Source organism: Gymnogyps californianus, chromosome 11 (assembly GCF_018139145.2).
Source record: "Gymnogyps californianus isolate 813 chromosome 11, ASM1813914v2, whole genome shotgun sequence".
NCBI classification, from domain to species: domain Eukaryota; kingdom Metazoa; phylum Chordata; class Aves; order Accipitriformes; family Cathartidae; genus Gymnogyps; species Gymnogyps californianus.
In genome coordinates, this window is record NC_059481.1 from 4,666,786 (window position 1) to 4,681,108 (window position 14,323).

Consider the following 14,323-nt stretch of genomic DNA (forward strand, 5'->3'; position numbering starts at 1 on the left):
TCAAATTTATTGAACTGTCAAATTATTATTTTACCTCAATAAAACATACTGCTGCTTCTCCCTTCTTAGTGAGGTGCATTCCACTCATCCGTGACAAGAGGGTATCAAAATTGCAGTTTTCAGCCTTAATCAGGTCTAGCATTTTGTGACAGCAAAGCAGGGTTTTCCAGTTTCAAGGAACAACAGAAAGCAAACAGTTTTTTTTTCCTTAAGACTGTCCTAGTGGAGATTCATGCCTTTTCTCTGCAGCTTTTACAAAACATATCAACCATTTGTTCGGACTTAAACCAGAATGCAGGAAAGTAGCCACAGTTCCTTGAAGCAATACTACCCAAGACGAGAGTGGAAGTGAAATAAAATACGCACATTGACTGAGTTTATTATACAATTTGTTGCACTTAAAGCTGAACTAATTTTCTTGATGCTTTTTCAAGCATCAACTTTTTTTCTGGCTTATTATCTGGAATCATGTTAGCACTTCTCTCTGCTCTCAGCATTACCGAAGGACGTTTTTCCCTGACTCTCTCTAGACCAGTTTGTGTTATGTTCCGGCAGAAATCCACGTGGAGTGTTTGCAGTGATCCCCCATAGAGGGTCACTGCTTCCAGTGTCTGGTCAGTAATCCGCACGCAGTTTTCCAGTTTGAGTGCCTTGAGGTTTGGGCAGTTCTTGAGAAGCAGCAAGATGCAATCGTCTGTAACATGGCCGCATCCAGAGAGGGTCAGAGATAGCAGGTTTGGACATCTGAAAACATGATCATTACAGGTGAGATGAGGGGAAAAATAAATAATAGAGCTTGGAGAAGCTAGTATTGTCAAGAATAAATATGAAAGTTAGAAAACTACTTCTTCTTCCATCAGGAGGGGTAAGAATGCATGAGTAGGTGGGGGCATATGTAGATCTTAATGCTCAGCTTTACTAATTGCAAAACTTACCTTCTTTGCTTTTTCTGTCAGTAGCAACAGCCGTAGCTCAGTTGGCATTGTGGAGAAGGGGACGTGGACGCCTATTTAAGCTGCAGCTGCACTGGTTTTTCTTAAGGAGTTGCATGGCGCTGTGCTTCTCCAAGTGCAGCGAATGAAGACCCAGTAGAGATGAGAGTTAAGTCAGGATGAATTTGAGGACAATTGAGTGAAGAGGCTGCTGTGTAGACATGCTGAGCATGGGCAAGTAAGACACTCCCACTCTTGATTTTACAGGGATTAATGGGTGTATTTCAGCAAATTGGCTTTACTGAATAGGTGCCAGCTACTACCTAAGAGTGTTGATGTTTGAACCCCACACGACTCTTAAACCTTCCTTCACATCATTGAAACTGGTAAGAACTCTACTGTTCAACAATGACGTAGCAAATCAAAAAACCTTTCTTTTTTGTTGCTTGGGTAGACCTAGGAAAGCGCAGAAAAGGCCTGTTGCAAGTCAGTGTGTTGATGACTTATACTAACGGTCCTTGTGTAGGAAACTGGAGCAGACCAGTTACTACTAGCTGTTGTGCTGACCAGGCATAGTTTGCAAGGACCCTTGTGCACCAGCCTGCCTTTTGTACAAAGTGTTTGGTTTCTGGCTTACACCTCCAGGGAGCAGGAGTTCAGCTATCCATCTATTTAGCTAAATGCAGCTTCATGTTTCTCTGTTAGCACAGGACTTCTTTAGGCTCTGTTGTTGCGGGGAAAAAGGATTACAGCAATGGTAATGTTGATCTTATGAGACCTTTGGACAGAACTACTAGCCTGCCTCCATCCTGTAAGAACTGTAAAGTGTCCATAATCACTTCCATATAAAGATGTGTGCTTACAGCCTGTATCAGGGTTTTAAGTGTACGACAGCAGTGGGGGCAAACAAAGGGCTCTGCCATCACTGCAGCATTCTCTTTAGTCCTTAAAAACTGGTACATAGTACATTCCTCTTTCTCTACACCCCACTCCATCCCCCTGCTGCTGCTTGACTTCACCTTTTGAGCAGACGTAATAAAGTGAGATCATGTCAGCTGCATGATCTTTTTTACTCTCTTCCTTTACAGTTCTGAACAGTTAGAAAAACAAATGTTTTAAAGCAGGCAAGGTCAAGAAAGGCTCCAACCTGCCATCGCCTGTGGCTTCATCAACCGAATAAAAGTAGTCCAAACTCAGGGAGAAAAAGCTGTGTATTTGTCCAATTTGCATTTTTCTTTGTACAGAACGCTAGGAATTTTGTTCAGATGGAAATGCTTTCAATGGGTTGCTGCAAAAAAAGGCAGGAACTTGTCTTATGCTAAAATGGATGAGATGGGAGGAGGGGTGAGCGTCAATATAATAAACTGTAAGAGTTTGGTTTAACTTGTGGAAATGAATCCATGTAAGGCTGAAAGGCATTTGCTGAATTTTTGTGGACTTTGAGATCGCTTACTACTCAGGCTTTGCTTTGACTTTTGTCGAGCAACAAGTTTGGGGTTATGGATTCTGCAGAGGAGAAAGGCACTTAAATGTTAAACTATTTCTGCAGAGCTGTGGTCTTGCGTCCTCTTTCTGAATCCTAATTTGTGATGGCAAAAAAATGGAAATAGTTAAGTGTGGCCTCATGGTAGACATTCCAGTGCCAAAATGAGAGAATACTTCCTCCTGTGCCCTCCTTTGTAGGCACAGGTGTGCTTCCTAATGATCCTTTGCTAATTAATCCAAATTTTTTATCAGTTGTTCTAGAACAGTTACTTCTGAAATTTTGTACTTGCAACTTAACGTGCTGTTTTGAACCTACGTTTCAGTCCTTGTTTTGAGATTGCACTGTTGCTGGTTCTCACCAAGACACTGTGTCCTGTCAGTATCCTGTAATTTGTTGGGTCTTTTAAATTGTTACTTCCAAATAGAGCTTTTTGCCTTCCATGTTGTGGCACAAAGCTTGAGGGCTGGCTGCAGCACAAAGGCGTGCCATTTCAGGATAGGCACTGACATGCCCCTTTCAGCTCTGATCTAGGGCCACAGCCATCCTCCGTGTTACTAAAACACTAAGGTTGGCTCTACCCCATTTGCTCCTCCTACTGTAATTTAACTTTTTTTTTCTTAGAGCTGCTTTGTAGCAGTAAAGCTGTTATGGTGTGCACCCAGAGCTGCCTTTCCATAGTGGTGTTTCTTTTCCTTTACTGTAGTTTATAAAAAGCTTCAATAGGGTTAGATTTCAGTATAAAAGCAATACTTATTTCTTAGAATGAAACAAATTTTGGTGTTTAGTAACATGTTTAATGAACTTGGTTTTGTTATGACATATATTCACTAATTGGAATCACATCTTTCCTCTAGCCTCTCCCCCCCGACAATGCTGTGCACTGCCATAATGGTACATTTCAGTTAAGCAGCAATTTAGTAGGCAGTATTGCACTTTCCTTTAGGAAAAAATAGGCTTAAGAAAAGTCAATATGAAGTATACGCTAATGCCACTATAAAACCAACTTAACATTATATTAAAACTGCAAAGTCAAAGCACTCACGTACTTAATGCTCCATTTCAGGTAGGATGTATGGAGCAGAGTAAATAGCTCTCAATTGTCTCATTTCAAGGCAGTTAACCTTTACAGCAGATGTAGAATTTCACACCCAAAGAACGTACCTGTTGCAAACTTCTAGTAAAAAATCATTGACAGTGTTTTCATGCCTGTTACAGAAGTCTTTCTGGAAATTGTTTTTCATCCAGTCCTCAGTGTTACACACCTTGACTCTCTCTGAATACCAGCAGATGGATAAGTATTTTAAAGCAGGTCCCAGGAGAAAATTATCCTTCTTTAGTTCCACTGGAGAATGAAAGTTCAACAAAGACCACAGTAAAGGATCCTGAAACACTTCTAGCAACTTGTGACATGTTTTTGCTAAACTTTTCCTACTATTTTTGTCCAGAAAAGAAAATAGATGTAAAAGGCATTCCCGATTCAGCTGGGTTATATGCATAGCCTGTCAGAGCGTGTTAGAAAGAAGACAGTCTCCTGGCCTCGTGGAATAACAGCAGTGCTGGAGGGGGCTCAGAATCACAAGAGGGCTGTTGCACATATATGGTTGTGGAATGGTGTTTATTTTTGGTGAACAACTGGTGCAGAAGCTAAGAACAGGGAAAGGAAAAGAAACACGCATGCATGAAACTCTTGTTCTGTTTCTACAAGGGAATGGAATGGGTATGTAGAATAGCACCACTTGACTTTCATGAAATGCTTCCTTAAAAGGGATTTCTTTCCTTGTAGGCACTCCTGAAGTTTAGCAAAGTTCTTGTGCTGAGTTACTGAACTGGCGGGTGGGGGGCGTAGCTACAGCTGCAGGGAGTAGCTTTGCCAGCCTCTTAAGTCGGGAGGATTCGGCTTTCGGAGCAGAAATTTGTTTTTGCGGTGTACAACAATTTTAGCCTTGATTCGTTCATTGATTTTTCTAAGGTTGCGCTTTTGCTTCATGTTCAAGGAGTGTTACACTAGCTAATGAACTTTCACGAACAGCTTGTAAAATTCCCTGGGTGCTTTAAAGCGCACACACACACAAAGTCTGCAGCTTCAATTTACAAGCCTCAGACTTATGGGCAGTTTCCTGCACACTGTGATTTGAATAAACAAAGCTAGCTGTTTCCCCAGCTTTTGCATGAGGAAAGCAATGATACACAGGAAGACATGCATGGGAACAGCAAGTCTATGTTTAGCTGCTTGTAGGCTTGTGCTTTTAATAGGCGTCTTCTATTAGCTTAAGTTTTACAAGTTTTCTCATGTTGTTTTTATGGTTTTGTAAGTTTAGTTCTGTTACCGTAGACTTGGCGGTTTCGGTGGGACAAGGATATATAGAATTGATTTTAGGAATAAAAGGGTTTGTTTTCCAGTAATGAGAGAAACTGTAGCAGAAAGTCTCTCCTAGAAGAAAAATAAAGCTACAGCAAATGGCAGGTTGGAATTAAAAGCAACAAGGAACAGCCCGATAACTTTCATGTTCGTGAAATAAAAATGCTCAAGATTAAGATAGTTTATGCCTATCTTCTGTCTGGTGTTAATACAGGAAAATAATACATTCAACTAATTAGTAGATATTAACAGCAAAACAGCCCTGCAGGAATTTTTGAAGTGGCTTGCACGTTTTTAGTAGTTGGGAGATCTTGCGTACATACGCATTTTAATTGGGTTTGTTTCAATATATGACAGGGTTGAGTGGGACCAAAGTTCATCTTTTCCTTCTTACCCTGAGAATGCAGCGTGAAACTCAACTCTGGAAAACAAGATTTGAAATTCATTTGCAGTCTGCAACGATTATTTTAGCTTATCTGTGCTTGAGTGATGTGTATGCCTACACACAGTGATGCAAAAAAATGGCAACTGTGGATCTGTTTAATTCTTTAGAGTTAGTAATTTTCTATTCTATATGGTAAGCTGTCCTTAACAGTTGCCAGCCTTTTTGGTTTCCTATCCTCTGTCTTTCTTTTAATATTTTCCTTGAAATGAGAAGGAGATTTCTGCTCCCCACCCACGCTCAGAAACAGGCTATGGACAGTGGCACGAGCACTTTATGAAGCCACGAAAGGGGCAAGAAGAGTAGATGATTTCACATACCAGGTAAGCCAGTCACTGCAGCTTAAATGGTGTGCCAGCAGTTGTTGTTCTTCGTTCTCATACTAGCATTTTCAACTCTCACTCTGTCCCTTCATCCTTTTCAGAACTTACCTTCATTTTTGAGCAGGTTTAAATAGTTGAGACTGCTCGGAGTTGTAACACACACAGGAATATTATTTGTAAAAAAACCCCAAAACCAACAAACAAGCAAACTGGAATGACAAGGTTACCATTGCTAGGATGGACTCTTACCACACAGAGGACACACACCGCAATCTGACATAAAAATTAATGGCTCTTGGGTGACAAGGCCCTTTAAAATTGAACAGCAGGTTCTCTTTGGGTTTAGATGCTAAGTTTTGGTAGAGGTGTTAAATAGTGGAAACACTTCAATGTGCTTTATTTTGTTTTCCCCAGAACACAGTAAAATACTCTGCCACCTGTGTTCAAAGGATTTACACTAATGATTATTCTGCAAGCCTGTAGAAGGACAAGAGGAGTTTCATGTTCTAAGGAAAGGAGACACTTTAATGGCACATTTTCCATAAACATACTGTGTGAATGAGAGGTAATTCACATTCAACCTGGAAATGCTCCAGAAACACACAAGATGAGCACAGTCAGTAATCCTCACTGAAAGTTACACACTAGATTTTAATGGTAAACAATTACAACTATGGCACTACAGTACTTGAGGATATCCTAAAGCACATTGGAATCAATTTTCAAGGTGCTGATTACCTCATCAGTAAGACACAGACACATCAGTAATGAAACATTGTTGGGGAAACTTTTGAACACCATGTGTTATGCTTTCCTTTGATTTAGTAAAATCCTTACAAATGGCCGCCTGCTTTTGATACAAGTCTGTCTGAAAAGTTTTAAACTCTCCTCTCATGCTGACATCTTTTACCACCTGGAAAGCACCTTCGGACCATACAACCAGGAAGAACGCTGTTTGTAAGTGCCTTAGAGTTTCGCATAATGCTGCATTTAACAGCTCACTATACAACACACTAAAGCAGAAGTATTCTGAGAGCTGGACCTTTTGCAGTTTTGTTTTACATAAATCTTGTCTCCAGTTGTATATGTGGCTAAACAATTATTACAGAAGGACAACCTTTGATCAGACAAATTTTGGTGAAAAATACGCAAGTCTTTGAACTGTAGAGAGCAGTTGTTGCTTGCCGAGCAGTCACAAGCAAGAAAAAAATTCTTGCCAGTTAGTGTGTACTATGATCAGCAGTAAGTAGAAAAGAAACATTTGGCTTAAATGAAATGAGATATCCCCCCCCCCACCTCCCACAAGCTAGTAGATAAATATAGGATATACAAGTAAGGTTAAAAATGTAATACTAGGCCAGGTGCAGTATATGTTACTGGTTCAGTGCTCAGTTACTTCTTTTTTTTTTTTTTTTTTTTTTTTTTGACACCACACTGAATAGAATACAGTGGATAAGCAAAGTTCTCCACCAGGAAGAGAAATACTTGTGTTGCCACAACAAACTATTCATACTGTCCATCTGGGTTTGCAGTGGGAGAAAGTTAAATTAGGAAAGGATTTACAATGTACTTGTTCCAGCAAAGCATATGGCTGAGTCCTTATCACCACCTGCTGCAAGAACAAGCCTGACTTGATTGCATTGTGTTCCCATGGCCGTGTCTCAAATGGACCGTGCCGGATAGATGCCCGAGACCTTAATGTTACACAGCAAATGTTACTGAAAGGAAATACTGAAGTGAGAACATAAATGACCCAAAAAATTAAGTGGAGAAGTAGAAGCTGCTTAAAATAAGTGAACGTTGCTGAAGACTACAAATTTAAGTTTCTAAAAATACAGAAAGGCACATTTACATCACTGGTTTGTGAGAACACTGCATACACCTGATACTGTAAGTTAAACCGCTTGTGGCCCATACCTAGTTGTGTATTTAAGCTTTGTATTCTCAAAACTAAAATTCTAAAGCAATCCAATCCAAGTAGCATGCAGACAAGACGCAGCTATAGATGGAATCTACTTCACTCCCCAACTAACTGTAAGTAGTAAGGCTGCCCTTCAGGGTAATAATGGGGTAAGGTACTTCACTTGCCCCACACACCAATGAAGTCTGTCAAATACCTTTTTCTGCCTGTATAAATGATAACAGCTACCTGTTGGGATTAGAGGAAAGGCTCTGGCTGCAAGAAACGGAGAATGGTAGGTGACAAACTGTCTACAATTTAAAGCAATGAATAGTTCTATTTATTGTTCAACTTAAGTAAAAGAAGACATCCTTATATATGTCACTTAACGTATCCAATAATAATCACAATAGGTTTTAAATAGTGTACAGTTTACATATTCATACACCGTTAGCAATGCTGAATGCTTTCTGCAGTTTCAAGCCAATTTCTCTGTTTTTTGGTTTAAGATGCTGTGAAAAAGCTATGAAGAATGACGTTTTAAAAAACATTTGATTGTGATTTCTCTTTATACGTGTCAGTGTACAGCTAGCAGGTAACCCACAGCAAGGAAACTGATGTGTACTCCGTGTGCACCAGGGTGAGCTATGGTACAGTCTGTAGGGAAATTTTTACTGTGTATTACGCTGTCTTTCAGAAGCAGTAACTAAAAAGGGTAATCACATTTTACTGGAGTTCTTGTGTGTTTTCAGACTACTCTGTTTTACTGTTATCACAACTAAAAGGCGCCGTTTGATTGTGTGACTCTACGTTAAGTAAATTATTCTCTTACTATCAGGATTTTGAGATTTTAGGAGTGCCTCGCTCCTTGCTAGGCACATGGGGGCTAGCTTGAAAGGATGGGCTGGGGGAAGAAAACTGAAATGTAGCATTTGTCAAATTTCAGATTTTTGGGGGACTCCTGGCAATATTGGTTTTCCTGTCCACCTTTTTTAAATCTTACTAGCTGACTTCCACTCTCCAGAACAGCAGTACAGCTAAAATTCAAGGCTTTTTTTAACAGAAGTCCTTCTCCATTACATAGCCAAGTTTCAGAAATTGTATCATGCCTCCAGCGTTCATTTAGAGACTGTAAATAAAGATGCCACCCCGGGCCAATGCATAAATACTACAGCTACGCGCGTTTGCTCCAGTCAACAAGCAGTCTTGGCTCATCATCTCCCATCAGGCAGGCTGTGCTGTGAAACTGAGCATCTTCCCTTTAGTTTGCATTTGAACTGATAAAACAATTGTCATGCAAAGCATCTGGAACACCATCCACTTCCTTTCAGTTTTAAGTGAACTGCAGGCATGTAGCAGACAGGAGCTATATTTAGACCTAAGAGTGTTCTCACAAACCCCAAACTTTGGGGCTGTACTCCAGGAAGGAGGACTGGGGTCCCACTGCCAGGAAGTCTCCAAGTTTTCAAGCAAGTAAGTGTTCATGATCAAATTTCAAGGTGGATGTCTAAGGCAATTCAGGTTCAGTTAAAAAAAAAAAAACATAAATCTCAACACAATTTAGACATTGTATATATTTTAGGATAACTTTTTTAAATTTGAAGGGGGGGAGGGCAGAGCATATGTGAGGAATACTTGAATTAAACTGCAGTATTGATACAATTGAACCGACTGTTTATTTACAATGATTCCTGAAAGTCAGCAGCCTGAATACACACCAATATAGCAGCAATTACCTGGTCTATTTAATGATGCCACATCTCCTCTCTTCTGCAGACAAAGAATGATTGTTCAGAGGTCACTGTTTAGTTCCTTGCACGAGCGGAAATAGTACGTGCAAACAATTCCTTGATTTAAAGAGATTAAATCATATCTACGTAACAGCTGTGAGAACAGCATGAAGTTGTATTGCTCTTCATAATCAGAAGCACATTTATCTTGCTTGTAAGGACAGAAAGCTTCTCTGATGTAAATGTGCCTTTAGAAAGTGAACTGAAAACATTAATATAAAAAAGTCAAATAACTAAGTATTTCATGAAACTATATATATAAAAATTGAGTTATCACAACTAAAGCAGCAAATCAAAGTCTGCTGAGGTTTTCTGGTATAACTAAAAAAAAAGTTAGTTTGTGTCCAAGTTCAGTAAGTCAAATGCTACCATTGACACAACAAAACTAAAACCCACAAGAGGAAATTGAAAAGTGCACAATGAAATTAATAGTCTTGGATCAAGTATTTATGGAAAAATGGAAATGTTTTGTCCGGTGGACTTGATAAGTAAGAATTAAAAGGAGGTATTAAAGTTTATCTGATCCAGATTTGGCTTGCCGTTCCACGTAGAAGAGAATGTAGGCCTTGGCCTTTACCACAGTCTCCTCGTCGGTCAAAGTTACAGTACTGTCGTTGAAATGGAACCAACGGCCTTCATGAGCTGCGTATGCGGTGTAATGTCCAGAGCCAACGCTGTCAGCGCGGGGGAGGCGGGGAAAGAAAGGACAATCAGAAGGAGACAGACCACCTCGTTCTCTGATGCATTTTCTATTAGGGCTAAGAGACTTCCGGGAACCAGAGGAAGAAACGAACTGACAGCCCTCCACAACAGTTGGTGAGATGCTTCCCTTCTCAATCTGTGGGGCTCAAAGTTCTCCAAATTAACGTAAAATAATCACTTAGTGGGATGAGTTGGAAGGGTTTTTTACTTGAACTTACTAGCATCCCATAGTTTTTGTGCAAGCAAGGCTTCTTGCAACACTGAACTTCCATGTTTGCTTACATAAAAATCAAGTCTATTATCTGTTTGTTATGAGTCAAGCATTAGAGCACAGTGAAATTTTCAGAGCTATTTTCAGAAATCTTCCCCATTTAGGTCTAGACTCGCACAGTCTAAATATAATCAAAAGCACTCACAGCAAAACTAATCCCAGAACACCAAGAAGAAAATTTTTTCAAGTTCATCTTAAACAGATGCATGTCTTGGAGCCATATTTCTGGAATCTAATGATGTACCAGAACTACACACCCATCAATTTTCATTACCCTGCCACCCCAAGATAAGGCCTGCTTTCACTTGCTTACATGTTGTCACACACACTCAATGTTTCCAACCATCTAATTCCATCCTAATTGTGACCAGCTTTCCTTCTTTGCTGTTCATATCGTTTTCCTCTGACACTGAAGCACCAGTCAGGTGCACTGTGGTGCTACACGGGCTGCCTTCAGTAGTCAGATCCTTCTAAGAGTCCAGATCATTCCTCTAAAGGAAGCAAAAGGAGGGGCTTTCTGGACCGAACTTCTTGTTTTGGATCTCTGAATTAAATTTGGATCTCAGCAAGGTTTTGATTAATGGGGTTTAGTTTCTTTTAGAAAACATCTTTCACAGCTCACACCCATAGAGTGATTGCCTAAATGACAAGAACACGTTTCTCTCAGGATAAACAGTTGTCTTGTCCCTACTACTGTTACTCTCAACAGATCCATCCAGGGCTGGGAAAAGGGGAAAAAAACCCCAAAATACACCCAGCAACTTTACTTCAAAATATGAACACTAGCCAGCCTTATGGCATGCCTATTAGCGTTCACTCGTGGAGGAGAGAAGGTAAATACAGGATCATTGCTTTCACTCTGCCAATCTTAAGTCTACAGTTGTTCCAAACATGCGCGCACACACACACTTTTGGCATAAATGCACATGTGCCTTTCAAAGTGAAAAAAAGAAGAAAAAATATTTCTGTTTTGTACTAAGAATTTCAAAATGAGGCATTAACTTCTGGAAGGCCCCTTGATTCACGCTGTTGGTTTAGAGCTTTCCATTCCTAGAGGAATTAGACTATTTTCATTCTGTCTCACACTTCTAGTCATTACCCCCAAAGAAGACTGCCAGTGGGCATTCACAGGAATAACTGTATAGATCTGTCTGAAGTTAATTCAGCTTAGTTCCATGTAAGTTTATAAATTACTGCTTATTTCCACCAATAAAAATACAGGCATTCACTAGGGACAGAAAAACCTTATTTAACTCTGCATGTACTTCAGTGGGGAGAAGGTCTCTCTCAAGAAGCAGGCTTACTCCATGTACTCACCCTGAACCATGATGCACAACAACAGCCACAAGGTCATACAGGCAGCTTTCTGGGCCACTGTTTTCAGGCTGTGGTTAAAGAGACAGAAAACTCTTCAAATCTCAATAGCACCTACTATAACTTGTACTACAGACAGACATATGTCATGGAACAAATTCTACAGAAAGTATCGGTGAGTGTTCATACCTCTAACAAGTAGCATTTCATGTCTAGGCCTCGTAAGGGAAACTCAACATACGTATCAACCTTGTTTCTCAGATATGCTGTCCAGTGAAATCGTTTCAAGTGTAAGCATAGCACCTACAAGATGGAAAAAAAAAAAAAAAAGATGCATTAGAGGAAGAGGTTCAACTTAGTGCTAGATACCTGCAATAGCTTATGGGAGGGTTAGGTGTTGGTCTACTAATTGGTTGAGTCGTTACTTCCTTTGACATAGTCACTTTTCATGCTTATACAAACCTTTGGTAGTTTCTGAATCCAGAATTTTTTGGTGGACTTCTGTTTCTTTTTGCATTTGTGACACATGTACAGCTCTGTCTCATCAAGTTCTTCCAGGTCTGTAAAACTGCGAAGACAATCTAAAAAAAAGAACAAGAGACAAAAAACAAAACACCCACACAAAGAAATCTGATTCAAGATAAAAATCACTTGATGTCATCACATGAACTACAGCAAATACAGCAACATAGAAAAGGTGTGCATATTTGCTGCAGCCATCTAGTTATTATATACATTTGTGCAGCAAAAAGCTGTGTAATAATGTGTTTTAATACAATACCATGTTGTAACATGCAGCATTCCCTGTTCCTGAAAACACAGCTATAAGCAGTTCAAGAAAAAAAAAAAAGGCAGTCACAAAATCTCCATCTTTCAAACAAGATTCTGTCTAACATTCAGCACAACAGTTTTCAAAAGAAACTAAATGACTTTCTAACAAAGAATATTCACCCTTTAAAGGTGATTTGGTTTTAGGTACAAAGCAAACAGAGAAAACAATGGGGTTTTGATTAATAGTTCACAATCATCTGCAGCAAGTATATTCACAAATCTGTAAAAATTAACATCCTTTAAAACAAAAAGTCAGTAACAACAGCACTACTGCCCAACTTTGCAGGATGGTATTTATGTCGTTTAAAAAGCAGAACACCCAAGAGCCATCCGTACTATGCGCAAGGGGCACATACTTCTAAGCACAGAGCCTTAGCTAATGCCAACAGGCAGCACTGCCGATGAGCGTTGGTTGGAAAGACTGGAATACGTTAGGAATGCTCTGACCACAACGAGCTCTCCGCTGACCTCCTGAAGCACTTCCCAGCCCCAGTTTATCAGCACTTCCCAGCCCCAGTTTATCACAGTAGTGTGTCAGTGCACAGTGACTGGGGTAAAACCAGCATGGAAAATTATTTTGGCACCATCTACCAGAGAATCTGATAGAATTAGATGGCATGTGGCACCAAGTCACACCCTAGGTGAAAGCCTGGCGCCTCTGAAACAGATACTCTGAAGAGTATATACTCTTAGTCCTGGTAATGACTTCATTAGCCAAGCACTCTTACCTCGTAGTGTGCACACTGGTCCACTTTCTTGATTTTTAGTACGTTTATTTCTGAACTGACTTGGAATATCTAGCGAAAGGTCTAGAGAAGAAAGATTAAAAAAAAATTAGGGCTGAATAAAACAATGCCTCATCTTTTCAGGCTAAAACTCTGGTTCAATCATGTGACATCAACAGATACCAAGCTTCACATTTATTTATTTTTCTGCCTTAAAAGTCACCTGGTATTTTGAAAGCAAGAGGCACCTTACCTAGGAATGGGTCAAACTTTCTGGATTCAGTCCCACATATTAGGCAGTTGACTTCATTTTGAAGAATGCCTCCAAAAATCGCTGTGACAACAGTAGACGCTCCATTTCTAGACAAACCACATCAGAGAGGTAAAAAGAAGTCAGTCAGAGTGTCTGAGCTTAATTTTCAATACCTGTTACATGTTTACTGCTTACCACTCACCACTACCAGGCAGAGCAGTTTTGTCCATGTGTAACAAACAGTGACTGAGTTCATCCACCAGGCACTTTATTCACCCCAGAATTCTACAGTGCAAGTATTTAGCTGCTATAATACTTTTGCTTTATCTTGTATCCAAAGAAAGTGTGAACCGCGTATGCTCTAAGCAGATCCTCAAAATTTCAGTGTTGAACGTATTCTGGTTGATTGCATTTCTGTAGCAGAGAGCTGATGCTCAAAGGGGTACAGTGTTTTAACCCTGTAATTGCGGCTGTTTTTTGAAACAAAAATTCTTCCCTCTTGGGTAGGTCACGTATATTTTTGTTTTAATTCTACACCCTTTGTTACACGTAATTTTGACTTCTTAAAGCATATTGCTGCACTTCACTTCCAAAGAAAGACAGCTGAAGTTGCATTAAGACATGATAAACAATATGCATCATCATCATTGTTCTCTATGCTTTCATTACTCTCTTAATCTTTTTAGCAGATTATGTAATGGACTTACTTCTCATAGTCCAATTAAAAAAAATTTAAGTTCTACTATTATACAACTTCTAAACCTGCTAGTTTGTGCTTGCAGATCTGACACCACTACAAGCCTGCAGAAACTGGTGTTCCTTATCTGCACTCCACCTACATCTTCACAGTTAATTTCAACACTTCTTGTTGAGCAGAAGGAAATGGCTACCCAAATAAACTGGCGCTGAAGGAGAGAGCATTCACAGCATGTTTATTACTTTAGTGTAGGCATTTAAGTGTATGTGACCTTAATTTGCCCTTGACAGAAGGCAGC

General features: G+C 39.8%; 2 protein-coding genes across 4 annotated transcripts in view; both read right to left on the bottom strand.

Annotated features, from left to right (window-relative positions):
* FBXL22 (F-box and leucine rich repeat protein 22) lies at positions 1 to 3,947 on the bottom strand. Its single transcript, XM_050903371.1, has 2 exons — positions 3,580 to 3,947; positions 1 to 744 (listed from the first exon to the last, which is right to left on the bottom strand). Exons 1-2 carry the CDS (start codon positions 3,912 to 3,914, stop codon positions 399 to 401), a joined length of 681 nt encoding a protein of 226 aa, XP_050759328.1. The 5' UTR covers positions 3,915 to 3,947; the 3' UTR covers positions 1 to 398.
* Positions 3,948 to 6,973: 3,026 nt separating this feature from the next.
* Positions 6,974 to 14,323, bottom strand: part of USP3 (ubiquitin specific peptidase 3) — a 57,136-nt gene continuing 49,786 nt past the window's right edge. For all 3 annotated transcript variants that reach the window (XM_050903335.1, XM_050903336.1, XM_050903334.1), the window contains 6 exons: positions 13,329 to 13,435; positions 13,079 to 13,159; positions 11,982 to 12,100; positions 11,709 to 11,822; positions 11,523 to 11,590; positions 6,974 to 9,906 (listed from right to left, as the gene is read on the bottom strand). In XM_050903335.1, coding sequence (XP_050759292.1) covers positions 9,741 to 9,906; positions 11,523 to 11,590; positions 11,709 to 11,822; positions 11,982 to 12,100; positions 13,079 to 13,159; positions 13,329 to 13,435 — 655 coding nt within the window. In that variant the 3' untranslated portion in view covers positions 6,974 to 9,740. The remainder of the gene's footprint in view (positions 9,907 to 11,522; positions 11,591 to 11,708; positions 11,823 to 11,981; positions 12,101 to 13,078; positions 13,160 to 13,328; positions 13,436 to 14,323) is intronic.

Excerpts from the sequence above, each read along its gene's own strand:
- FBXL22 (XM_050903371.1), bottom strand. The coding sequence starts at position 3,914 with ATGCATATAACCCAGCTGAATCGGGAATGCCTTTTACATCTATTTTCT. Across the intron at positions 745-3,579 it reads TTACTAGAAGTTTGCAACAG|ATGTCCAAACCTGCTATCTC; the intron begins GTACGTTCTTTG and ends TCATGTTTTCAG.